Below are 27,650 nucleotides of genomic sequence, written 5' to 3' on the forward strand. Positions count from 1 at the left end.
GTGGAAGTCAGAGCCTCAGGTCACTTCCAGCGTCCCTCCGGCTCTTGCTGGTGTCTCAAAGCTGGGCCCCAAGACACTCCTCCACCCACCTGCACATTCTGGCCCCTGATCTCTCAGCACTGGCCCTCTAGGAGCTCAGGGGCAATTCCTCTTTCGCACTCCTACCTTCTCTAACTGAATACATTTCTCGTTTTGTTCATCTCTCTCTTCCAAGTCCTTCTCTCTCCCCCAAGCCAGCTCTTGTCCCCTCAAGCGGCAAGGCCCAGTTTTGATTTCCCTATAAATCCTGGTTATGGAGCGTGGAAGTGACTTGATCCCATTATTCTAGTAGTATGAGAGCGACCAGAGGTGATTCAGAATGAAATTGTGACAGTCTGGGGTGCCCTCAGAGATGCCAAGAGAGTAAAATTGTTACTATCCTCTTTCTTTGAAATATTAATGATGGGCCATCAATTGAGAAAAAAAAAAAAGATTAAATAGATATTCGAGTCACACAATGAGATGTTCCTGTACAAAGTGTTTTTATTTCCCTTTGTAAAATTACTCCTTTCATTGGTAGTCTTCTATAAACACCTGTCTCATTTACGTTCTGTGAGCTGGTTGTGATAGCAGTATGAAAGTGCCAATAATCTACTCTAACTGAAAGCTTTAGCGATGAGATTTCTGTTCTTTCATGTTGATAATGGTTGAAAAATATTTTCAGGTTATATAACTCTGAAAATTGCACAGTGACTAATTGATGTGTTGTGATGTTGAAATAAATTCTGGCCAAATAAAATGGCTTGCTAGAATATACAAATAGCTTAGACATTATCATAGGCAGTCACAATCTCTTCAAAAATAATGTCTGTGTGCAATATGAATATGCTTAGAGCCGGTTAAAGCAAGTGTCGTTTAGAGTACGGTAAGTTTTTACACGCTGAGACTTTGAGTGTGATTTGCTGGTCTCGGCACCGATGCTGCCAGGGGTTTGGGGACACGTAAAAAACAAATATTACTTTGGTTCTCGCCACTTTAATGCTAGATAAATAGTTTGGGTTTTTTTGATATTGTGTGTGATTGATGAGATATGTGCGAGCCATTTTATTTACATTTTAATAATTTAATGATAACATTATTAGATTTTTGATTGATTGATTGGTACCTTACACCAAATACATTATTATTAATTATAATAATATTACGTATTAATTTTAACAGATTTTTTAAAATAATGTATTATTATAAAATTATTTAATTATTTAAAATTTTACATTTAAGAACATTAATAATAATGTTGTAGCCACAGCTGTCCTGGGACAGACTGAAAGAGCGAGGCTGCCATATCGCGCTATCGGTCCCTCTGGCCATCACCAGTAGGCGGTAGGTGAAGCGTCTTGCCCAAGGAACCGGCAACCGGCAACCTTCCGGTTACATGACGAACTGCCAACTCTTTGACCCACGATCATCCCATTAGAGAAATATACCTAATTATCAAACATAAAAATTTGTAGTAAACACTTTTAGACTCTTTTTATGTTTTTATAACCTGGCAGAGTTCGAGGTAATATTAATTGGATTGTATATAGTTAATTAGATTAAAAGGGTAAATGTAGGTTCCCTATAATCCAGCTCCAAAAACACAGGCTCTTACATGTCACCTAATAAAACCCACCATTGTCTTTCATTGGACCCTTACTGCATAGTGAACATCCATACCTTTCAAACACCAGCTGCAATTAAAAATTATTTTCAAAAGCTTAAAACATTATCTGAATACATAATATAACACCACATGTCTTGATCATATGTCAAGGGTGTTCAGTTTTGCGTTGAATGACAATCAGTATTAAAGTTATCAATGCCGAGGATATACAATCCTTAAACACTTGCACTCCACTCTACTTTTTACCCCTGGACTGTACATTACATTTTGGTGCAGGGTTAGTTAATTAAAATAAAACTTCTGTTTCATCTTCTCATTACAGCCTTTAGACTATGAGAGCAAGAGAAACTACACACTCAAAGTTGAAGCTACCAACATCCGCTCAGAACCCAGGAGTAATGGGCCCTTTAAGGACACAGCTACAGTGAAAATTGTGGTTGAAGACTCAGATGAGCCTCCTGTTTTCTCCAAACCTATGTACTTATTAGAAGTGGATGAGAACGCGCCCATCAACAAGATCATAGGCACAGTCACTGCCAGGGACCCGGATGCTACTGGGAGCCCTATCAGGTAAGATGCAGTTAACATTAAGCCTGTGACAGAATTTCCACCTTTGCCTCAAAACTATTTGCTGTTAACTGACCACAGCAGAATGGTAGCAAAATCTGCACACACACACAAAAAGTACGTTGACTTCAAACAGTGGAGAGAAGGTTAACAAAATGAACCTTTTCAGGCTATAATGACTTGTTTTAATAAAATGGTTGACAGTGAGCCATGCAATTAAACCGCCTCATGTCTTTGACCTTTGGAGAATGTGGTAGTGTCTTCTGCAGTGAGGAAGGGACTCAATGATTGTTCTCATTTCCACAAATGTACAGAAAAAAAGTAGATTATGAGTTGAAGGCCGCACAACTTTATCTTTCATTGTATGACCAGGCCTGCTGTACTCTCTTCTAGTGTGACTTAGTCTTGGAAATACCACAAGGGCACCTTGAGGATAGGTTATACAGGCAATTTCTCTCCCTCCATCTTGGCATTTCATTAATTCTCCAGTGACTTGCTGACCGCATTCCCGGGACAACACTCAACAGGTTGTGTGTAATTGCATGGTAGAGAGCAGGCTGGGTTTCGTAGATTGGCTGAGGTTATAGAGCAGTGGCCGTTCGTTCTATTTTTTTTTCTTTTCTGGTGTCATCCTCATGTTTAGTGATGAGATTGCCAGGAGGAATTGAACCCCACAGATGCATGTTGCTTCCCTGGTAAATAGAGAAGGATATTTCATATATAATGACATCCTTGGCCTTAAAACTCAGTTTTACGTCACGGTGCTCTTATGTTTTTTAGTGAAAGTCTGTGTGGGGGAGAGTGACAAGGTAGTCTATAAATTAGTGAAATTATATTCTAAGTGTGTGAAAGTCCACTTCATAATTAAATACAATAATCTCATAATTGCATTTTACTCTGAAGTGGGTGTAGCTTTAATAGCTAGTTGTGTTCACATACTTTTGCTATTTGCTCTCTTCAGTGGATCATTATTGAAAGAAAAAGTAATTAAATAACGAATGAGTGTGGCTGCAGATGGCAGAACCCTGCTGACATGATCTCTTTGGCCATTTGTTGCAATGGAACTGTCCACATATCAACACATTCTTGGCACAGTCTTGGCACATTTTAACTATTTTGAACATGAGACAGTGAAAATTGAGTGATTGACTAGATCATTTCTATATTTGCAATTTATATTTTATTTCTCTTTCTTTATTAGTTGAACTTATTGCAGAAAAAATCTCTAAGCTCTTAATCACTAATTTAATATTTTGCAGTGAAACGGTTGCATTGCTTCAAGATTATTTTTTTTAATAAAGCTAATTTTAATCTAAAATAGAAAGCAGAAGAAATGGTGACCAGGTCATAGAATGCAGTAAAAAAAAACCTTTATGTGCCATTCTTCATGGGAAACAAAATACAAACAAACACCAGGTTGCATTTTGCCAGAACAATTTGCTTTAAACTAGCACATTAAGGTGATCTGTCTGGTGAGATGGAGCAAATTATTGTCATGGGGTCTCAGTATGTTGCACCACTCTTACTAAAGACCACTGGATTTCACTTCCAGCTCTGGAGTTTGGTGTTAGCATGTATTGTGACTCTGAGCATTTTTCTGAGAAAATAATTCAGTGAGTTTTTAGTCCTTGTAAATATATTGGCTGACAGAAGGTTATAACTTCATGCCTCATAAGAGATCCCAAGTCTTTTCTACAGTACAGAAAATCTAAACAAAGACTTATCATACAACAAGTCAAACATTGAGTCGTCATTTGGTCTCAAGAATATCATAGAAATCATAAAAATGTTAGAGGTGTCTTTCTCAAATTATTTACTTTGTCCAATAAAACCAAATGAAAGCTCAGTGACTCACAATGATAGAAAACTGAACCAAAGTAGAACATTTACACACCACAGAAGCCATGTTTTGAAACTGGAATGATTGATAAACATTAAATGTGCAGTATGCAATTTATTCACAGTATCCAATTTCTTCTGCTGGGGTCCTCTCAATCAAAATAATAAAATAGATAATTTAATGATGTTTTCAAGTAGTGTGAGAATATTGCCAATTAAAATCTGTCATACCTCAGGCAGAAATCATGTTCATGAACAGGGTGATATATTGGTTTAACACACATTGTGTTTGGTGACACATACACCCACACATTTTTAGTTGGGGCAGCTGAGTGGTCAAAGCAATAAAAAAAGAACTAAAAATGAAAATTGAATGAACTAAATCTTAATGAACATGTTGAACATTGTTGTACAACCAGAAAGTGACAACCATTGTTTCCATGAAAGTTAAAAGTTATATATACAGCATGTTTTAAACAACCTCTCTTGACCAAAGTGCTGTACAAGTTATACAAATTATACACTAAATAGAAACAGTCACTAAATACAAAACAAATATATGCTAAGTAAATATTCATAAATGTGGCTTCAGCCCAACTGTAAGTTGACTGCAATCAAACACACTATTCTTATTGGTGAAAATGTAATTTTTTTCTTCTTGAAAATTCAAAAAGTTCAGGATAATCTAAATTCCAAAGTCACCCTGATTGTTTCAAAGTCTAAGCTCATCTTCTCAAAGAAATGGCATTGACAGAGAAACCCTCTCTACTTGCAAGATTAGGTTTAAAACTTTTCTTTTTGACAAAGCATATTAGGTCTGGATCACGTGATTCCAAATCTTCCCTTAGTAATGCTGCAACAGGCATAACATGCTGGGGGCCTCCCATGATGCATGGAGTGTTTCTGCTTCAGTCACATTTTTTCACTCATTACGCCCAGTTAATCATTAGTTCTGTCCTGTCTTTTGGTCTGTCTTCTTCCTCTCACCCCAACCACTCGCGACAGATAGCCGCCCCTCCCTGAGTCTGGTTCTGCCAGAAGCTTTTTCCTGTCAAAACAGAGTTTTTCCTTCCCACTGTTGCCAAGTTCTTGCTCATAGGGGCTCATCTTCTTGTTGGTGTTTTCTCTGTATTATTGTAGGGTGTTTATCTTACGATATAAAGCGGCTTGAGGCAACAGTTGTTTTGATTTGGGGCTATCCATCCATTCATATCCGCTTATCAGGCTTGTCACAACTTGTCAGGCTTGTGGGTGTGCTGGAGACTGTCCCAGCTGTCTTAGGGCAAGAGGCTGGACAGGTTGCCAGTCTAACACATAGGGACAGACAACCATCCACACTCATATTCACACCTATGGACAATTTAGACTTACCTATTAACCTATCCCCACTAACTGCATGTCTTTAGAATGTGGGAGGAAGCCATAGTACCTGGAAAGAACCCACACAAACACAGGGAGAACATGCAAAATCCACACAGAAAGACCCCAGCCTGATGGTGGAACTGAATTCAGGACCTTCTTGCTGTGAGGCAACAGTGCTGACCACTGTGTTACTGTGCCACTGTGATTTGGGGCAATATAAATAAAACTGAAGTGAATTGAACTGAATCCACAGCAGTCAACTCTGATAACAAATGAGGCTTTATGCCATCCATTGACGATGGCCTATTCAAGTAGATTTTGGTGCTTTCTTTATAACATGAGAAACTGAGAGGTCATCCTTCCATCTTACAGTGAGGTCCAGCTGGCGAGATGTTTTTAGTAACCATGTCCTGACTGCCACACTTCTGGAAAGAGAGGCTTTCTTCTAACACTGACTTGAACGCTTCAGTCAAAGGTTTGGTGCAGCGTAGAGGAAAAATACTTGGCTGTTGTTCTTGCCTTTGCAGTCTTGTTTACTTTCCTTTGAAACGTAATATTTTCGATTGGTAGGACTTAATGTTTATTACCTTTGACCCTGTGGAAGTATATTTGGGGATTACTGCAAGGACCTTATTGTGACCCCACCTGTAACAGCCGTCTCTCAGAGCTTTGAGGCAGCCAGTTAATACATGATTAAAACACTGGTTTAAAATATACACTTTATTAATCTGTGTTTTCCTTTGTTCTTATCTCTTTGTTTTTCTCTTCTTAGTCTCTTAATTTCTCCGGTTTTCTAAAAGAACAGGTTCCTACAAAAGAAAGTCGGATCTATAGCTTTGGAGTGGCAGCAGTAATAGCAGCTTTAGTTAGACGCTCTCCTGCCATCATCTGAACAAGCTCCTGATTCGACCCCTCTGATTAGAATCACTTTCTGTCTTAATCCCCCCCTGCCAGACCAGACCAAACCAGTTTGAGTCAAAACCACTCGAGGCGAGTGCTCTGGTGGGCTGCCATGTCCTCTGCACTCAGGAGACAAACTACCCCTTAGCTGTACTTAATGCATCCAACCAATAACATTTCAGGTGCACTCCATGAAATACTTCCTTAGTACAGCTTTTCTCTGGAGCCTGTGCTCTGTCGTTTTCTACCTGACTGATCACAAATAAAAAGCAATGTGACATCTGGCAGTCACTAAGGTTGTCTGACACAAACTGTTTGATTTCATATAATATGTGTAGTTTATATCGGAAATATTGATACAGTGACAAGCATTGGCAAAAGATTTTAAACATGTTTGATTTTCATCTTTTTGTTCATTCTTGTTTTGTTTTTTTTACTTTTACTTTCACTTTGAAGTAATTTACAGGAGCATAATGGAATTCTAAAGAATGTTTGTTTATGCCGGCTCAATATGTTACGGCACAGCTGACAGCTGGCATACTATGTATGGTAATACAAGTAGTCAAGAAAAGGAGATGGTTTTGAAACAAATGGAAATGTAATGTCACTAAAGAAAACACCTTCTACTTCACAGGGATATTTTCCTATATTTTTAATATTTTGTTATTTATACTATATATTATTTCTAACTCTCAAGCAAATCACCATCTCCATTAAAAGAACTTGGAAATGAAACTAAATAAGATGTTGTGTTCAAACATAAATGGTCAGCATTTAAGAGTCGGGGAAACTAATTTTACCCCTGTGATCCTCCCAGGGGAATAACTGACGTAATAGCAAGCAGGATTATCAGGGGCATTTTGTTTTTCCGGCAACAAAAAAAAAATATATATATATATTCTCAATCTTTTCACCTTATAGTCTTCCAACTTGTACAGACGCTCAGTCACTCACATTCACACTGTAATGGAGATAAAACCCCAGCCAGTCAGGGGTGTGAAAAAACACAAATGGACATAGAAACCTTTCCATGGCTGCTTAGCCTATAATAGATAACCACAGGTAGACATACATATCCGCAGCACATGTTGTGTAGCATGCTTATATGATATATCGGACGCTTCCATAACGATACATCAAACAATTAGCGGTAACAGTTAAGTGGGAGGCATCATGCCTAGTTTGGCCACAGTAAACCACTCATGTATGTCTTTCATTTTGAAATAAGAGTAATAAGAATTCTTCCATAACGACTAAATAACTTTTTTGAACTTTTAACTCTAACCGATTTGAACTAATGAAAACTTTACAAATGTTTCATTTATTATTATCATAACATTTTCTCTTGGTTTTTCATTGTATTTGAATATTTTAATTCATCGTACTTTATAATACTCCCTCCAACATTGCCAAAGCCATATGTAAAATTGTTTAATTTAAATTTTTTAGGAAATGCTTCTGTTTTATGTGTACATTTTTTTCCACACACATATAAAATTGGTTATAGAGAAACTGAATTAGAGCCTAATTTTGGGAAAGGAAAAAAACATAATATACTCATTTTATAATAGAATCATTAGTGTCATCTTAATGATTCATTTTGCACTTTATGAGTAGGCCCACTGCACAGCAATGTGAACAAAAGCAAACTTAACTCTTTTGTTCCTTTAACACATAAAGAATTTTTTTTTAATAATATATAATATGTAATTAGGTTTTGTTCCTAGTCTATGTTATTGACTGAAGAAAATTTTGTGACAGAAAAGAGACATTACTGTGCATAGTAAGCATGACCAATGATAGCTAGCATGGCAAAAAGGGGCCATCCTCATAAACTGCAACAGAGAAGTCCCATCCTGGCCACACTGTTTGATAGATGACACTCTGTGAAAAATGCAGTGCATCAAAGTTCTAATTACAAAAAAACAAACAAAAACAGTCTAATTATAGCTTGTAGCTATTTTGCTATTTGAGCTTATGTTCCACTAATGTATGATGATGATGTTTATAGTGATTCTGAATATTTTTGGATGTCAGCTGCAGCACTTATAAAATATTTGGCACAAACAACCTCAACATGATGGATAACTGTTTGACCTAGGCCCGTCCAGAGCCTTGGAAAAAAAAATCTTCTGAAACATAAAGCAAAGCTGAAATGATGTGATAGAAATACACGGACGCGTGAATACATTTGCACCTGTTCTCACATCACACTCGGGAAAGCTGCGAACGTATAATGTTGGAGATCATTTTTTTTATTTGCTTTTAATTCTTTTCACATCACATTGTCAGTTTGAGTGACAGGTGGCAGAACATTTCAGGGTCTGTCTCCTCTCTTCCACGTGAGGCTGTCAGACTTTGACTGGGATCCACTCAGTCTGCAGGAGAGAGGCTGCTCCCAGGTGGGTTGCTGCTGTCTGCCTGTCTTGAAAGTGCTTTGCGTCTGCAGGCCAAGAGAGAAAGAGAAGGAGCGGTGGGGTGTTGGTAGTGGGGGGTGGGGTCCTTATGGACCTCTTCCAGCCTGGCGTCTAGAGGATTTTACACCATTTCATCTCAAAAATGGAAATGTCACGGCTCGGTACATCTCCCCAACAATTGGAATCTGGGCCAGTGGTTTATTTATTTCATTCCCTACCATTCTTGTATAAGCAGCAACCTTCTTCATATAAATAGTTATTGTGACTTTGTCTTTGCCATTTTCTGGTGCTCTTTTTCTGTTTTTTCTTTCCTTTCCTCTGCATTCCTTTCCATTCTGTCTTTTCATTCATTCTCTCACATAAATACTATAGACTCCCTGCCAACAGGTCTACAGTGATAGGGATGAGCAGTTCCAGTGTGAGACAGAATGAGACCCAGGGTGAGGAAGGAGGAGAGACAGGGTGAGCAGTGTGCCTGATGGCCGGGATGTCTGTGTGGGGAAGGGGGTTTGCTCAGAATTGGATAGGGGGATTGGATTAGTAAGAGCTTGTGACCCAGCTGGATAGAAAAGGAAGAAAAAAAATACTTTTGCAATATTGTGGGTGGGTAGGTGGGGTACTGTGAGGAAACAGAGAGAAAGTAACAGGGACAATGTGTCCTGGAGGTATGGAAACCCTTGTGCTGTGCAGTACATGTAATTAGTTCACGTGAATCACTGCAGCCTTGTGTTTTGGGTGAGTAGGATGTTTATGACAGTCACACATAATGGCAAATGAAATGTGTGAAACCAAAGATGACCCATAATGACAGATTCTTTTTTAGTCAGTTTTGTGTGGGCTTGTCCCAAGAATTGGCGCTGTGCATGCTGCAACATGAAAGAGCGATTTCACAGCTTCAAGTGGCATCAGAAAATTCTCTTTTATGTGCATTCCAGTGCTTCTGCTTTTTTTTATTTTTTGGGGTGGGGAGTTTTATGTGTTGCACTATTTTTTTTTAAACTGGAAGACTATACAAGTCTCAGTCAGTGTGTCACGGGCAGGGTCATAGATTAATTTCAATCTGAAAAAGGACAGCTTGACAAAAATACGTAAATAAAAAATGAATAAAGCATCTCCTTCTACTAGTTTAAAAAGAAAAAAAAAATTGCTGAAATCGGACAAGGGTTCTTAATAGGCAGGTCACTGTTTAACTCCTGTAATATTCATTACCTCCCCACCCCCATGCCCCTCTGTTGTTGGTGTTGTATGTGACACAATGCTGTCCTAACTCATTAATGCAAAGCCTTTGGGAGCCATTGAGTGTTGACAGATCCCAAACAGGGTTAACAGCACCACATCTCTTACCCTGACATAACATGTACTAATGGTCTTTTTTGCAGGAAGGAGGCATCGCCTAGATTGGGGGGAGGGCTTCTAGGCTGTAATGCCCCCTGCTGTTCATGGGGAGGCAATAATTATCCCTCAGATGATAATTATTGATTTCCAATTGTTTTTAAATGAATATTGATCTACAGGTTTCTCCTGTTAGGCACAACACCCCAAGGATTAGAAAAGATGCTTCAGTGGTGCTGCCGCAACAGTGTTTTGGCTCAAATTTCTGGTGTTTGTTTATCTTGGTAGGTACTTCATTGATCGACACACAGATCTGGAGAGGCAGTTCAACATCAATGTGGACAATGGCAGGATCACGCTGGCCAAACCATTGGACAGAGAGACAGACATGTGGCACAATATTACAGTAACAGCCACAGAAGTCAGTAAGTAACATTTGCTGGCTCTGTTCTCCCCTGCTGTGCACACTGTCCGTAATGATTTACCCCCAAAGCTTTAGAAAATAAAGCTCTGGGTTTTTTTGTTTTTTAATGGGTAACAGCAGAAACACATGTATGCTATCTTACTCCTTTGAACAACTTTATGGGTGTTCTCAGTCAAAGGAATCACTGACCTGCTTCACAAAGTTCTCCATTCAACAGTATAGAGCTGCTTTCTAAACCAGCACTTTTAATCGCTCCAAGAGTATGGCACAAACAATTAGCATTTGAATCCACAGAGGCATTAAATACGTTAATTTGCTGAGTTTTGATTGAATTAAACAGCTCAGTAGTCAATTTGTGAAAGTGCAAGAACATTAAGACGTATCAAATAAACAGTTTTAAAGACATGCTCCAGAGTGGATTGCTCCAACGCCAGCATCCATTACAGATTAGAGAACATCTGCGAACCGCAAAACTCACTGACTATGTAGAAAATCTTGCCGGCAGAGCTACAAACAGCTCCAACCATATGTAAGGCTTTATTTGCATACAGATTGTTTCAGGGGGGCTGTATGTTGTGATAAAGCTTAATGTACCCCTTTAAGCTATTGGAATAGAAATTTACACAGCTTGTAACTTTTTTTCTGTCCGATTCGTCTCTTCTATCTCTTCCTCCTCTCTATGTCTCACCATCTATCTGTCGCTTTCTTTCTTTAATCAAAGAAAACACATATTAATTGTCAGAAAATAGAAAGAAAAAAAGTCCGTACACTGTCGCAATGTTTTGGCCATGCGGTAAAGACAAATCCCACCATCGCAGCAGCCTATTGGAGAAACTGAATGTGTCTCATTTGATAAGCTGGTTCCCTTGTCATGTCGTGCACCCTTACATTGAAAGCACATTTTCATGCCTCTTGGCAAAGTAACTGTGGCTTGAGATAGTGGCATCTCTGAGAACACCTAATAGGAATTTGCCAAAATAAATACAGCAGTTTTGCTATTCTTCACGGATGGGGAGGAGAAGCCGGTGTCTTCTCTGGCGTGAAAAGCAATAGATGTGTTCCCAGTTCTATCCCGATGCCATTTGCCACCCAAACTGAGGAACGTTCTGCTGCCTCGCACCAGTTGACATCTGACTAATCAGATTCTATTCCCTGTCTGCTACTAGGGGGAAATCGCTTGCGAGGGGAGGGCACACTGTCTCCCCTCCCTCTGCTCTAATCCATCTATCACTGTCTATCAGACTGTCAATTTCCACTCACCTCACTGCTTACCTCTTTTTCAATTCATCTCCTGGAAAGGCTGAAGGCCCTGAGTTTCTACTGCGTCTACTGCTTCATTTTAAGGTTTTACTGACATTATGAAAGAGAAAAAAACCTAATGCTTTTATGCAAATAATTTGGTATTCCATGCTCAGAAATGTATATTAATGTAATCCTCTGTGACAGTGGTTTAATTTCTTCATAGAAATGTGACAGTGTAACTTTTAAAGACAACAGCTGTTGGAATGGCGGGACTTATCCTAGAACATAAGCAGTGAAAGGCAGTCTGGCACTTTTCACGGCACTCAGGATTTCTGCTGCTGCAGCTTCACTCTGTCTGGTATGGCCTGATGTTTATAGCAGATAAAATCTGAAAACTCTGGGAAAATGCGATCACATATGCTGACTTTATGATGTGGTACCTGGTATACAGCATAAAGTATGTTGCATATAAGCATGTCCTCAGTGTAGCTAATCTGTAAAAATGAAAGGAAATTACAAAAACACACGCACGGTTCAAGAAAAATGTAGTGTACGTCTAAAATAACATTGCAAAGCATTCTCTTAAATTAATAATTTTCCAAATCAATAAAAATAATTTAAACAAAAATCACTATTGTCACTGGCCATGGTGACACAACCCTCTTGGGTCCACATTAATAGATAATTGCTTTTAAAGTTGGCATTTGCACCACTGATTAATAAATACACCATTCACAGAGACTCTCGAAAGCGACTGTCAATTACCAGTGATGAATAATTCCAATCAAAATCTAATCTAATTAAACTGCCTTTTATTGTCTTTTTAGACTTCAGTTACCAATGACTCATTAATATGCATGTTTTAACCCTCATGTTTTAAACATTACAGTGTACAGGGGATTTTCAAAAGCACTTTGAATAGGATTTTTTTTCCATTTCTGTTGCCTAGAATCCTGTTTTGCATCGTTGATACTGGCTGAAATTTAGATTGATGTGGCTTATCATCTGTCCTCCCATCAGCCCAGGAAATGAAGGGAGAATAAAGATGGAAAATAAAGGAAATTAAAACTAGGTCACAGAATTTACCTGGGATTTCAAGTATAACATTTTTTCCATCACTGTCTCTTCTTATTTATTAATCTCCACTTTTCCTCTACATCTTTTGATTCCTTATGATTCTATCTATCTCTCTCTCTATCTATCTATCTATCTATCTATCTATCTATCTATCTATCTATCTATCTATCTATCTATCTATCTATCTATCTATCTATCTATCTATCTAATCAGGAAATCACAGTCAGATATCAAGGGCAGTTGTGGCCATCAGAGTAATGGACATTAACGACAATGCACCCGAATTTGCCACCGAATACGAGGCCTTTTTATGTGAAAATGGAAAGCCTGGACAGGTAAGGAAAGAAGACGCTCATTCATCAAAGCAGTTATCTATCAATTTCTTACTCTCTGTCCTTTTCTTTCTCTTTCTCCTCCTTTGTAATGATTGGCCACAGTGAATTATAGGCTATTTATTTCAGTGGGAAACTACAGAGGTGGGAGTACGGTCTTTTTTCTCCACAACAGTCCTCCCTCCACACAGTGTGCGCTGAGCAAAGGGGAAATGAGAGCAGTCAGGATTGATCAGAGTGGATCATAATTCAAGACTGTCTTTCATGTCCTCCTCCAGATGGCACAATGCTTCCCCCAGCCAAAAATCGTGGACAAGTACTTAGCATTCTCCTTTTCATCAATCGACCTCATTCACGGGACCTGTGTATATACCATAGGGAGTTTTATTGAAAGGAGGAGAGAGAAAAAAAAGTAAACAGAGAAAAGATGAAACTGTCCTGCCGGGCCTGAATTCTAATTTCCAATAAATCATAAAGACATACAGTGTGATAAGACCTATGATGACAGATTAACAGATAGAGCCAGGAGCCTGAAAGTGTGCCAGACTAGACAGGACCTCATTGATAATAATCTCAAACTCCAGGAATGAATAGGGCACATATTTCATCAGGTATGATCCAGCCACTATTACACTGAGGCAATCTGCGGTGGCAAAAACAGAGTAATGAATAGGCTGCCTCCTCTAATGGCTTTGAGCCCTCCTCTGTAAATCTGCTTTTCTATCTGTTTTCAACACAGGTGATCCAGACTGTCAGTGCGGTGGACAAAGATGACCCAATCCAGGGCCATTACTTTGACTATCGTTTAGTCCCTGAGATGCTAAACAACCCCAATTTTACCATCAAAAACAACCAAGGTGAGAAGCAGGTGACATCAGAGAAAAATAAGTCTTTTGTGGCAGAATGACTGAAGTTTCTGCAAATTTTTTCAATGGCTTTCCAGTCTAATCTCCAACCCACGGCACGTTAGCCATACTGGAGATGAAATCTGGTGGATCAGTGTAGCTCACAATTAGCAGATGTGAAATTGTCTGGACACCAGCTTCTTTTTACTCCCCAGCGCGTTTTGAGGGAAACTAAATGAATGGGATCCAAATGGCTTTTCCTGGTATTCTTTCAGCTAAATGTAGGGTGACTTCCTAGGAGCTGTTGCAGTGTGGCAGATGGTACTAAATTTATTTGCTAAATACTCTGAATGGTTTATTTGCCATTTTCTCATGTTTTTTATTCCATTCCTCTTCTCTTGCCTTTCCTTCATTACCGACTCTGAACCGACTGTGTTCACCATGAGTTGTGTAATAGTTTCAGCTTGGGGCAGAAAGATCTTCATATGGTACTACCCTTCTGTTCCGATGTGGAAGCTGTAGGCAAAGTTACTGCTACCTCTCTTTGATGCAAGATGAGTTTGTATAAATCAGGTCAAGTGGGCTACCATTTTTTTTATTAAAATATTTTTTAACAAACCTTGCGCTTCCGAACAGCACTGGCAGGATATGTGCATAACATCCCAACGTGTTATGAATAAAAGGCTGCATCAGCACAGACTTGCTTCAGATTATTTAGTCTTAACTCTGGATCAACTTCAAAGTTTATAAAACATGCATGCTCCTGAATCCTGTCCTTTTGTGCAGAGGAGATTTATTAGTTTCTTAAGATGATGTAACAGATAAAACCTCCACTAGAAATGATTCACCTCTAAAAGCACAGCTCTGTGTTTGACCAGTGAACAAAAAGCCTCCTCTCTTCCTCAAATGCCTGAAACAAAAGTAAATATGTGTTGTGGTTTGGTTCCATATATTACATACCACACCACAGCAGCCACTTGTCTATGGTAATGTTAATTCTAAACAGAAAAAAGCCCATTGCACCATATTCCTCTGCACTTGAGTGACTATTTCTATCTGAGGCGGCAGCTGTGGGAGACACTTCAGTGAAGAGCGCCGGGCTCCTGTGAGCCTCTGTGTGCTGCTTTTGTTTGTGATGATGAGTCTAATTGTAGGGAATGCACAGTGAAGAGGTTAGGGGTAGCCTGCCATGGGGAAAATGGCGAAGGTTCTGACCAGCTATATAGAAGATACTGAGCGTCCTCACAACTGAGTATTCAGTAGGCAGGATGCAACAGAGCAGGGCTTCCCATCCTTGGTAGCTGAGACAACATACTCACCATGATGCAAAAAATGTAATTCTGCTGATAGACATTATTTTCACACTAACATTTGTATGAGGAAATAACACAATGTTCCTTTTACAAATGAAATGTTCAACACATTAGGAATAAAATGTACTGTTGCTAAATTCATTATGCTCAAGGGTTTTACCGCTACAGTTTATGGTGGCTAATGTCAAATAGTCTTTGACAGGTACTACTTTATCGTCATTAATAGAACAGAATCATCTCCTTTCAATTCTACATCACCTTTTAGCATTATCTTTATACTTGCGACTATTCGGAGTGATCCTTGTTTATTAAAAAAATTAAAGGGTCCATCAAAAATTTAATTCCTACTTGGCAACACTTTTTTTCCTGGGTGCCTCCAATATTTGAGGTTCATCTCTAGGTGCCCTCCTATTTCCATGACCATTAAGATATATTATGAATAAATGTCATACATACATGCACCGTACATGTGTTTATCTGCTTTTGATTGCCAGAGTGCCTGCTGCACACACTCTACATATGCAATCCACACAGTATATCCAAATTTAAACTGCAACCTTGTAATCCAGGACCTAATACAGTTAGACAGACAGTTAGATGCTGAATAATTTTCTCTAAAATTGCTCCTTCACTTTACCTCTACTTTTTTTTTAGCATCATTGTGAGCGGGACAAGTAGCACTGGCCAGTAACTGCAACAGTCCATATCGCAGTTACTGGTTATGATACATTGCTGATAAATCGTCTCTTAAAAAATTAAATATAAACAGACTTTTCAAATAAGAGTGTAACTATTCAGACTGCCCAAAGTTTTGTCATTATGCCCCCTCTTTCCTCCTACAACACCAAAGAATTGTGTCTTTCACCCCGACTTGCTGAACCAGCTACAAGACAAAGGTTAGCAAAGGAAAAATGCTTGCTAATGTAATTTTGCAGGCTAATTAGCCAATTAGCTGTACACCGAACAGCTTCAAACTTTACCTGCAAGTGTCAGTCAGTTTAAATATTAATTGTTGTAGTCCTTATTCTTCATCACCACTGCTGAATGAGCCTTTACTGCATGTTAACACAAAATTGTCTCCGGCTCTATAAACAACATTTACTGCTGCATGTTAATTTTGTTAATGTTGTGATGCTGAAAAATTGTCAGTGAAACATGTAGTCTTACACTCAGATTTAAGGAAAGGCTCTTTTAGGGACTAATTATTAGTGTCTGTGATTATACAGCATACAATGACATGCCAATAATGAGGACACAATACAAAACTGTGACACAAACTGACACCCTAACCATTTCGTATATTTATTTCTAGGCAAATTTGGTCCTACCAATATGACCTCTTTCACTTCTTAGATCCTTTCATGTTAGGTTATAAAACATTTAATTTATGTAGGTTGTGAAACTTCAGAGGCATCGGGAATTTGAAAGTGTTTAGACTGTTGGTGTCACTTTTGCTGTCACTGCTGTCATTTGTAGCCTCCCACATAATACGTTATTTATAGCAAATCTTAATTTAAATAAGGCTTTGCTTTTGTCATAGTGACAATTAATATTTCAATGTACACAGTGTTCATCAGAACGCTAACAGTCAGTAGATGAAACACTGTTCAAGTGGCCTAATATATAAAAGGTAATAAAAACAGCATTGTTGTAAACCTAGTGAGTTCAGTCTGTTTGAAGGTTATGTGCACAGCTGTCTTTCTCTTTGAGTAGAAACTCCGTATGTCGATTGGCAATTCTATTTTTTACCATCAATAGTTGCTAGGAAAATGCAAATCATCTGCATATCAGAACATGCCCCAATGGTTTACTTCACTATAGTTTATACTTCTTACTATGCAGTGCTCAATGATCTAAATAAAAAGGGACATGTCGGTGCTCACAAAGCAGAGTGTATCACTTTGTGGCAGCACTCATAAGAAAATAAATCTGAGCATATGTTCACATCAATTACAGATTGTGCAAAGCAAATAATTCTATCATGAAGTCTTCCATCTTATGATTAAGTTTGCTCTGTCAACACGAATGTTTCAACTTGGCCCTTCTCTCTGTATCACCCTCAAGCTGCGAGGCAAAGGTTAGACTATCAGAAATCTTGTATGTTTTCCATAAGATCAGCAGGAGTAGGTTCTTATGGGACTGCAAGTGTTTGATAATGTGAGGAGGCTAAGGAGTGCCAGCTAATGAGCAGACAGCTTCACAGAAGTGCCATCAAAGAGCAGCTGGCACCTTTCTGGGTCGACATGTGCCATCTTCTTAGCCAGTGTCGCCTGCCGTGGTCCCTTCATTTCCTTCACTTTCAAAGAGGAACGGCGAATTCAGATTCACCTTTCTTCAGAATCCTCAAATTGGACTGTAGAGAAACGAAGGAAGGTGGTTGGAATCTATCTACAGCATTGGAATGTGAGAACGCTAAAAAGCCTAATGGCGATTGATGTGAAATTAGTTTACCCTCATGCTGCACTGATCTTCACACAATTTAATAATAGAACTTCAGTCTGTCACCACCATGAATAATAATGGGTTTTTCTCACGCCCTTGCAAAAATTCATTTCTGGCTTTACATCTCTCTGACAGACAATTCAATCAGTGTCCTAGCCAAGCATGATACCTTCCGACGACAGAAACAGGAGATGTACTTCCTGCCAATCATTGTGACGGACAATGGGAATCCGCCGATGAGCAGCACCAACACCTTGACGATCAGAGTCTGTGGGTGCAGTAAGGATGGCATTGTCCAGTCTTGCAACGTGGAGGCGTATGTCTTACCCATTGGACTTAGTATGGGGGCTTTAATTGCCATCCTTGCCTGCATTATACTACTGCTAGGTGAGGTATCCGTTCTGTTGTGCATCATTCCATTGAAGTGGTTTTAATGGATGTTGTAGACATCATAGATTTTTTTCCTCCATAAAAGATGTACTTGTACTAACACAAAAATCCACTTGACCAATCCTAACCTAGTTTCCCGTGTATTTTTCTACCTATTTTTCAATCTTTCTTTCTGACAGTAATAGTAGTACTATTCGTGACCTTGAGGAGACACAAGAATGAGCCTCTGATTATCAAGGATGACGAAGATGTGAGGGAGAATATTATCCGTTATGATGATGAAGGAGGAGGTGAAGAGGACACCGAAGCATTTGACATTGCCACGCTGCAGAACCCGGATGGCATCAATGGGTACCTGCCACGCAAGGATATCAAGCCTGACCTGCAGTTTATGCCACGGGCAGGTCAACATTCGGGTCCAAATGGTGTGGATGTAGATGAATTCATCAACGTACGGCTCCACGAGGCAGACAATGATCCAACAGCACCACCTTACGACTCCATCCAGATCTATGGATACGAGGGCCGGGGATCCATTGCTGGCTCCCTCAGCTCACTGGAGACAGCGTCATCAGACTCTGACCAGAACTATGACTATCTCAGAGAATGGGGTCCACGCTTCAGAAGACTTGGGGAGCTCTACTCTGTGGGTGAGAGTGACCGTGAGACCTGACCTTTGATTTCTTAAAAACAAACAAACAAAAAAAAAGACTTAAGATTTTTTTTTCTGTCCACATACTTGTGTATTGAACGCTAGGGGGTTTGTTGGCTTTTAGAAACTGGTGTTTAAAAAGAAAAAAAAACAGTTAATAACAAGGGAGGCCACCTTTTTGTAATCTTTTTAGAGTGAGGTATAGCAGTTGTCATCTACTATGTCAAGCGCATTATAATTGTTCAGCCAAACAATGTCTTTATTAGGAGATCTATGATTCTTGTGGAGTGTAACTTAGATTCCGTTGTGGAGTGTCTAGCAGTATTTTGGGTGTTAGTCATTTACTGTGACTACCAGTAGCAGAAAAACCCTGGCACTGCTGGTAGTTGCTCAGTGAACAGATATTTGTGGGTTCTCTGAAGCTTGAGCGGACACCATGCTCGATGCTCCATGGACAACAAGCTGGACTACAGAAGGTGGAGAGGGTTTCCTGTCTCCCTAAGCCACGCAGCTGATGGTGATTGCAAGGAACAAGACAATGACAAAGCAATATATGGTCTTCATTACAATGATGAATGTATGTATGATTTGAAAAAAAGCAAAAAGACAAACCAGTATTGGCTTTAAGGTGAATTTGTTATCATTTGATATGTTCTCTGGTGGCCACATTTATAAACTATCTAAAGCCCAGAAAGGCTTGCTTTATACAACTCTTTGTATTTACATGCTACAGGTGTGGGTTGCAAGCGTTACTAGCCTATAAAAGACTGAAGTGAAGACAAAAAAGAGAAATGTAGAAACTCTGAGGCCTTCTTTTTACAGAAGCAACATTAAATACAATTGTAATCTACTGTTTTTGACAAGAGATGTGTTGATTCTTCATTATTGTTCTGAGTTTTTGTATATCTGCTCCTAAGTCTTTTTTTTCTGTGCTGACTATTTGAAGTGAGTGTGTTCAGATTATTTCACATTCAACAGTTTTTTTCTAACCACTCAAACACTATTTCATAACAGCCAAACCATATCATAAACCTATTGCAGTTGATGATGTAGATTAGATTTAAGCAGGCAAACAAGACCTCTAGGTTACTGTAGCAATGCAGATGAATTCATTAATTGGGACTTCAGAAATGGGATCTTTCTGACACATGCTAATTCTGTGTAAAATATATTTCGTAATATATTCCGAGGTGCAGCGTCTGAGCACAATAGTCCAATTGAGAACTAAGTGACTCTTTTTAAACATCAAATCTCATTTAGGAAACACAGATTGTGTTAGCCCAAGAAAAATGAATTTGCGGATCAGGACCATGTGCATATTGTGCTTACACTGTATGATATCAATAAAAAGACTTGTACTGTACATAGAGTTACTGCTAACGTCATTAGCTTTCAATGAGGTGGTAGGTTTTGTCTCTGCACGTTAGCTCTTGCACATTATGAGAATTTCAATGGCACTACAGCTGCGTGCATACTCAGTTTGTACTGATACAGTATTATGGCAGTTCTCGGTAGACTAAACAATATATATGGAATAGTCCTACATGCAGATCATATTTTCTACTGTGCTTTAATGCTTATAAATGTGTATGTTCAATTATTTACTCCCTGTACTGTAATCTAAGATACCCTGTATTGTTTCCTACTTTGTGAAATATATTTTTATAAATATTGCCGAATGAGTGTGCTTTTCTTATACAGGCTAGAGGTCAACACTACAAAACGTTGAAGACAGTGCTACACAGCAAAATCTCCAGTGTTAAATTAACACTAGAGAGTGTCTACATGGGTCCACACCTCTGAGTGTTAAATACAACACTGTTGAGTGTTAAATTAACACTTTTGACAGTGTTATATGTTTAAAAGTAACCTAGTCAGTTTTGAAGATTAACAAAGACTAACACTGAGCAGTGCTCATTTTCTAACACTGGAAAATAACACAAAATGTTAGAAATATTCCAGTGTTAGAAAATCAGCACTGCTCAGTGTTAGCCATTGTTAATCTTCAAAACTGACCAGGTTACTTTTAAACATATAACACTGTCAAAAGTGTTAATTTAACACTCAACAGTGTTGTATTTAACACTCAGAGGTGTGGACCCATGTAGACACTCTCTAGTGTTAATTTAACACTGGAGATTTTGCTGTGTATGAAGATAATTTTCAGGTCAGCTTAGTGACACAAAGCACAGAGTCATCCTTGGGCAAATATTTGAAAAAGTAACCCTGATGACATCATGCCAGTGTCTTCAAGGTCATCCTTGCCTGGAGACTACAAATAGTATAGCAGAAAGCACGTTTTACAGACATAACAAAACAGGACCACGGCCATCAAATACTGATATTCTCTTTGGTGTCACAGGCATTGCTACGTTAGACACAAGTTGTACACTACTGATGGACTGCCCCACCACTGGACTTTGAGAGCTAATTTGCCATTTTTAAAGAACAAGAACGCGTACATTTGATTGCGATATTGTAGAACAGAGAGAAAGCTGGGGAGACAAAGTGAGGGAATGACATGCAGCAAATGGCCTGGGGGTGACTGAAACCCAGGCAGCTACAGCAACAACTAGGCAGCTCTGTCAGGTATGCTACAGGGGTAGCCCCACCACCTATGGTTTTCAATGGGACTCCTTCACGAACCTCTATATGTGATAAATTGGGAGTGAGAGACCAATCTGTAAGATACAAGCAGCTTTGACAAAATGTCAGTAAGACATCTGAGAACGGGCCAACTTGGCTGACTACTGAAATATTAGGATACCACTGTTGTTTAAGCTATGTTCATTACCTTGTGCCTGCAAGTTCCTAAACTCCCTGAAAGTAAGATTCAAGTATATAAATTAGTTGAAGAAGACCTATTTAAAAAAGCAAAATCATTTACATTTTTACACAAAAGTGCACTCAGATTTAAAGGAAATACACCAGAAGGGATACTGCAAGACATCAGCACAAAATAGCTCCTGCAATGTTTTGGATGTTCAAGAAACAGACAAATACAAAACAACAGAATCTAAGATCAGCAGACACAAGTGGACCCATTCTCCAAACACCGGGATGGCTGTGCTGGTTCTCTAAAAATGCTTCTGGCAAGATTGTGCATCATCAGACAGCATGATAAAGACAGAAGCTGCCCTGTAGCATTATATTTCCCACACCGTTCTTCACTTAGTCACCTAGCATACTTTGGCCCTGCGCTGCTTGAATGCTATAAAAGTCAGTTTTGCTGTGTTGTTGATGTTGCTTTGGAAAGCAAAAATGGACTTCTAACCCACTTGAATTAGTATTCTGTTAAAACAGTCTTAGACTAAACCTGCATCCTAAAAGCAGCATCAAGATAGGGAAATACATCAATAGAGAAAAAGAATGTCAGTGCTTATCATTTTCCCCTTTCCCAGTTTACTTTCCTTGAAAACAGCTGTCATGTTGAAGGTAACCTTTCATCCTTAAAAGTTGCCACTTACTTGAAGAAATTGTGCCGTCTTAAGAATTTTGTTTATCATTTTGACATTATGAAGATGGAATAGTTCTAGTTCTAGCGAGAATGCAGCCAACAGTGCAGCAGGACTGAACTTTGTACTGCTTTGTCATGCAGATTTGAATACAGCAGTCATTTATGGTTGCAGAGTCAGTGAGGGAAAGAAGGATAGAATCAAGAAGCATTACACATGTTGTGTGCATTTTTACACATTTGTCAATATCTAAAACATTTTGTTAGTCTTAACATTTAAACTGTGCCATGCCGTTGTGTATTAAACCTGATTTATTACTCCTCTCAGATATAAACCAGAGAGATTCTATTGTGTTACAGTAAAGCTCATCTGACCATGCTATTTATTTATTTATGTTTTTGGAGCAAGATCTCCTGTTTCCTGGCCTTTATAGCGTTATTTCTTAACGATATTTCCTTTTCTTGATGTCTTCTTTCTGTTAATCTTGTTGGAAGATTGGAATTTTTACGGGTTTATCTGATATCAAGGTTTCTCATAAATACAAAAAATCTTTGATAGTATCAAATACAGACACTGCCTCACTGAACTGAAAGACAAAAAAATCATGCTAATCTGCTTGCACATATGCCTACAGCATTTAAAGAGTGCACATGCACAGCCAATACTGCTGCAATGAAAACAATACAAATACTAGCTATAGTGATTAGTTACATTTAAATTAAAAACCAAAAAAAATCTGATTCTACACACTATTATTCACCACTTAGTTTTCCAAACTTGCCAGAGTGGTCTTAGTTTTTCAGATGCTATTGGCCTCTGGGTTTGGATATAATGTTAAGCCTGAAGGCTGCTATCTTTATGCACCTGAACCATTAGTCAAAATCAGCCATGGAACACATTTTAGCAACCGATATCTTCAGCTAAATGATAGCACAAATTGTTTTTTGGAATGTGCGACCCCGGCAGGTCAGCAAACTCATTTGTAGTCAATCTTCATGCTCCCCCACTGCTGTGTATTGCTGCAGGTTTGACAGAAGTTGCCTAACTAAAGAGTAAATCAAATTACCTTCTCACTTTTGTCACGTAATGGAAGTGTCCCTCGGGTGACAACTTTGCGCTCGTTGTTCCCTGCTGATATGTGCCAGATTTTATATGGCAGCCCTGTGGCTCCAACTCGTGTGGTGTAGAAACTGTAATTACTGTTGCCTGGCAGAGATGCCCCCAATTATAAACAAACTTTGGTGCATACAAATTAAGAAAGCTGCTTTCTATTCTGGCTTTGAGCTACAGATATCACATTTTTTTCTTCTTGTGTTTTTTTTGTTTGTTTGTTTGTTTTTGTGTGTGTGTTTAGTTTTTTGTGTTTGTTTTTTTTATTTATTTATTTCATATTCACCTTGGCTTTATTAATATTTACTGGTAGTGTTGGGACGGGTGAGGACCGCTGATGGGGGATTAGGGAAAATTGGAGGTGGTTTCCACTGATCTAATTTTAAAAGTGTCAGAGAATAGAGGAATGAGAAGTACGGTAGCCAAATGATTGCCAGCAGTCTGAATGGGAGGAATTCCTTCAGTGAGCTGAAGTCTTGAGTTAGGAATCATCTTGCTAATGCAAGATCATGTCTAACACTAAACTTCATGATAAAGCAATTAACCAAAGAGCTAATGAGCTTGAAAAGAACAAAGCTTGATTGAAACATGCTATACTGCTGCAGAACACTATTCATCCTATCAGCTATTGCTATTTTAAAAAAGTGTTATGGTTTAGAATTTCAGTAACAACAACAACAACAACAACAACAACAACAACAACAATCTTTATTTATAGAGCACATTTAAAAGCCTTGGGCATACCAAAGTGCTTTACATAAAACAATAAAAAATAAAACAGTTCACACATTAACATCAAATACATAAAAGTAACGGATTATGTTCACAGATAAAAGCCACCAATAAGAGTAAACTGCAGCACATAGGTTATAGCAAGGTAAGACTGTACCACCATGATAAAAGACACCAATAATGGAAAGATAGCAGAGAATTTAATACAATACAATACAATAGGTCAATAGGTCACTGCAAGCAAGCCAGCATTTAACTGGTAGAAAAGGCAAGTTTAAAAAGATATGTTTTTAGCCGTGATTTAAAAGAATGAATAGAATCAGACGCCCGGATGCCAATCGGGAGATTGTTCCACAGCTCCGGTGCAACTAGAGCAAACGATCGATCACCTCTAGATTTCAGTCGAGATCTGGGCTGAACCAACAGTAACTGTGAGAATGACCTTAAAGCCCTAGCAGGAGCATATGGGTTTAAAAGTTCCTTAAGATAGCTTGGTGCAGTGTTATTGGTAATTTTAAAAGTAAACAACAAAATTTTAAATTGAATGCGATATTTGACAGGCAACCAGTGCAGATCAGCAAGGACAGGAGTGATGTGGGCAAACTTCTTGGTTTTAGTTAGAATGCGTGCTGCAGCATTCTGAACTGTCTGTAATCTATGTAAAAGGGAAGAGTGGAGACCACAATAAAGTGAATTGCAGTAATCAAGCCTTGACGTTACAAAGGCGTGGATGAGCTTTTCTAGGTCTTTATACGGGATATAGTGCCTGGTCTTAGAAATAAGGCGAAGCTGGTAAAAACTGGATCTGACAACAGCAGACACTTGTTTATCAAGTTTAAATGAGCTGTCAAATAAGACACCCAGATTCCTAACAGTGTCAGAGAAAGAACTAGTGAGAAAACCAAAGGCATCCCGAAGTTTGGCACGAAGGGCATTACTACCAAAAATCATAATTTCAGTTTTCTTATCATTAAGGATAAGAGTATTTGCCAAAAGCCATTTCTTGACCTCACACATGCATTCTCGAAAGCTATTCAAAGACAGAGCAAGATCATCGTTTAACTCAAAATAGATCTGGATATCATCCGCATAATAGTGAAAAGCAATGTGGTATTTCTCAAAGATAGCACTTAAGGGAAGCATGTACAATGAGAAAAGGGTAGGGCCTAACACAGATCCCTGGGGGACACCACAGCAAACAGGTACAGCCGAAGAAGAGGATGTGGCCAAATGTACCAAAGAGAGCCGATTGGAGAGGTAAGATTTAAACCAATCCAAGGCAGCGCCCTTAATGCCTACAGTTTGCTCTAGTCTCGCCAATAGGATGTTATGATCAACCATGTCAAATGCCGATGAAAGATCCAATAGCACTAGGACAGAGGGGCGTCCATTGTCAGCCATTAGTAAAAGATCATTGAAAACACGAAGCAGCGCTGATTCAGTGCTGTGATGTTGTTTGAAGGCCGATTGAAATTTATCATTTATAATAAGTAATGACAATTAAAACTTTAACAAATCAAATGTAACACATCTCTGAAGACCAACACAGAGAGACTGAGGAGAAGCTTCTTTCCGCAGGCAATACGGTCTCTCAATCACACCACCACATAGCACTGACCCACACATATGGTTTTTACACACACACTGGACATTCTGGACATTTGTTTACACTAGTGGCCACTGCACAACTACACTGCGTGGTCACCTAATCAAATCACTCTATCACAAGTCACTTAAATAGATCACTTTTAAGCATATTTGCACTGCACAAGACACTTAAATATGTGGATACAACCCTGGACATTACATTTCTTTCATTACCATTTATTACTCGTACAGCTGCTCTTATTGTTCTATATTTCTTCATATAGTCTTATATATTTTCTATATTGTGTATTTTGTGTATTGTGTATTTTGTTGTACAGTTATTTTATTTTTAACTTTAATTGTTATATTTTATTTTATTCTTTCCTAGTTAAATTTACCCTACATTTTAATTTTCATATTTATTTCCTATCCTATTCATAGTCTTTTATTTTAGGTCACGAGCAGTTGTCTAAACATTTCACTGCATATCGTACTGTGTACGACTGTGTATGTGGCAAATAAAATTTGAATTTGAATTTGAATACAAGTAATATATAAATTTATCCTAATGTTCTCAACATTTTAGCTGCATATTTAGTTCCCAAAGTTAAATTAACAATGACCAACCGAAAGACAATAATTGTGCAGCTTTTAGTAGGACTTTCATTTGCCTATTAGTACATAATAATAATAATAATAATAATAATAATAATAATAATAATAATAATAATAATAATAATAATACCTCCGCGAACACATCGGACTACAAACACGCACATTACCAACTCCGGAAGACGATCAAAGCAGCCAAACGTGAGTACAGGGACAGGGTGGAGCAACAGTTTGACAACCCTCGGAGTATGTGGCAGGGACTAAACACGATCACAGACTTTAGAGGGAAAACCAGCACACCGCAGACCACGGCCTCTCTGTGTGAGGATCTAAACGTATTCTACGCTAGATTCGACACAGCGAACACCATGAGACCGGACAGTGTGCGCACCGCGGATGACGTCAGTGCGCACACTGTGTCTGAGGAGGATGTGCGGAGGTGCTTCAGGAAGGTGAACGCACGCAAAGCTACTGGTCCGGACGGGATTCCCGGCCGCGTCCTCAAGTCATGCGCGGCTCAGCTGGCTGGAGTGTTCACGCACATCTTCAACCTTTCCCTCTCTCTGTCTGTAGTCCCAGCCTGCTTCAAAATGGCCACCATCGTCCCTGTACCCAAATCCTCCACCATCTCCTCATTGAACGACTGGCGACCTGTAGCCCTGACCCCCATCGTGAGCAAATGCTTCGAGAAGCTGGTCAGGGACTTCATCTGCTCTGCACTACCCGACTCACTGGACCCTCTACAGTTCGCATACCGCCACAACAGGTCCACTGATGATGCCATAGCCCTGACACTACACACTGCCCTGTCACACCTGGAGAAGAGAGACACGTATGTGAGAATGCTGTTTGTAGATTACAGCTCAGCATTCAATACCATCGTTCCCTCGAAGCTGGACAGGAAACTGCAGGATCTAGGACTGAGCAGCTCCCTCTGCAGCTGGATCCTTAGCTTCCTGTCTGACAGACGCCAAGTGGTCAGACTGGGCAGCATCACCTCATCCCCCATCACACTGAACACTGGTGCTCCACAGGGGTGTGTACTGAGCCCTCTCCTGTACTCACTCTACACCTACGACTGCACAGCCACTAACAACTCCAACATCATTGTGAAGTTTGCGGACGACACTACAGTGGTGGGTCTTATCACCAACGGTGATGAGACGGCTTACAGGGAGGAGGTCAGCGCCCTGACCCACTGGTGTCAAGACAACCATCTCACCCTCAACGTCGCAAAGACAAAGGAGTTGATAGTGGAGGTGCAGAGAAGTACACACCCCCATCACCATCAACGGCGCTGCTGTGGAGAGAGTGAGCAGCTTCCGGTTCCTTGGTGTACATCTGGCTGAGGATCTTACGTGGTCAGTACACACAA

At 39.2% G+C, this 27,650-nt stretch overlaps 1 protein-coding gene across 6 annotated transcripts in view; it reads left to right on the forward strand.

Annotated features, from left to right (window-relative positions):
* The window catches only part of cdh8 (cadherin 8), a 94,361-nt gene extending 73,793 nt beyond the window's left edge, over window positions 1-20,568 (forward strand). For 2 of the 6 annotated variants that reach the window (XM_042215652.1, XM_005942943.2), the window contains 6 exons: window positions 1,968-2,215; window positions 10,351-10,487; window positions 13,019-13,140; window positions 13,877-13,994; window positions 17,873-18,124; window positions 18,307-20,568. In XM_042215652.1, the coding sequence (XP_042071586.1) occupies window positions 1,968-2,215; window positions 10,351-10,487; window positions 13,019-13,140; window positions 13,877-13,994; window positions 17,873-18,124; window positions 18,307-18,800 (1,371 nt within the window). In that variant the 3' untranslated portion in view covers window positions 18,801-20,568. The other 4 variants (XM_042215824.1, XM_042215715.1, XM_042215751.1 and 1 more) reach the window with 4 other exon arrangements.
* Window positions 20,569-27,650: the final 7,082 nt, after the last annotated feature.

The sequence above is a fragment of the Haplochromis burtoni genome, unplaced genomic scaffold (assembly GCF_018398535.1).
Source record: "Haplochromis burtoni strain Fernald_Lab_line unplaced genomic scaffold, NCSU_Asbu1 Contig_2, whole genome shotgun sequence".
In the NCBI taxonomy this organism is placed as follows: Eukaryota; Metazoa; Chordata; class Actinopteri; order Cichliformes; family Cichlidae; genus Haplochromis; species Haplochromis burtoni.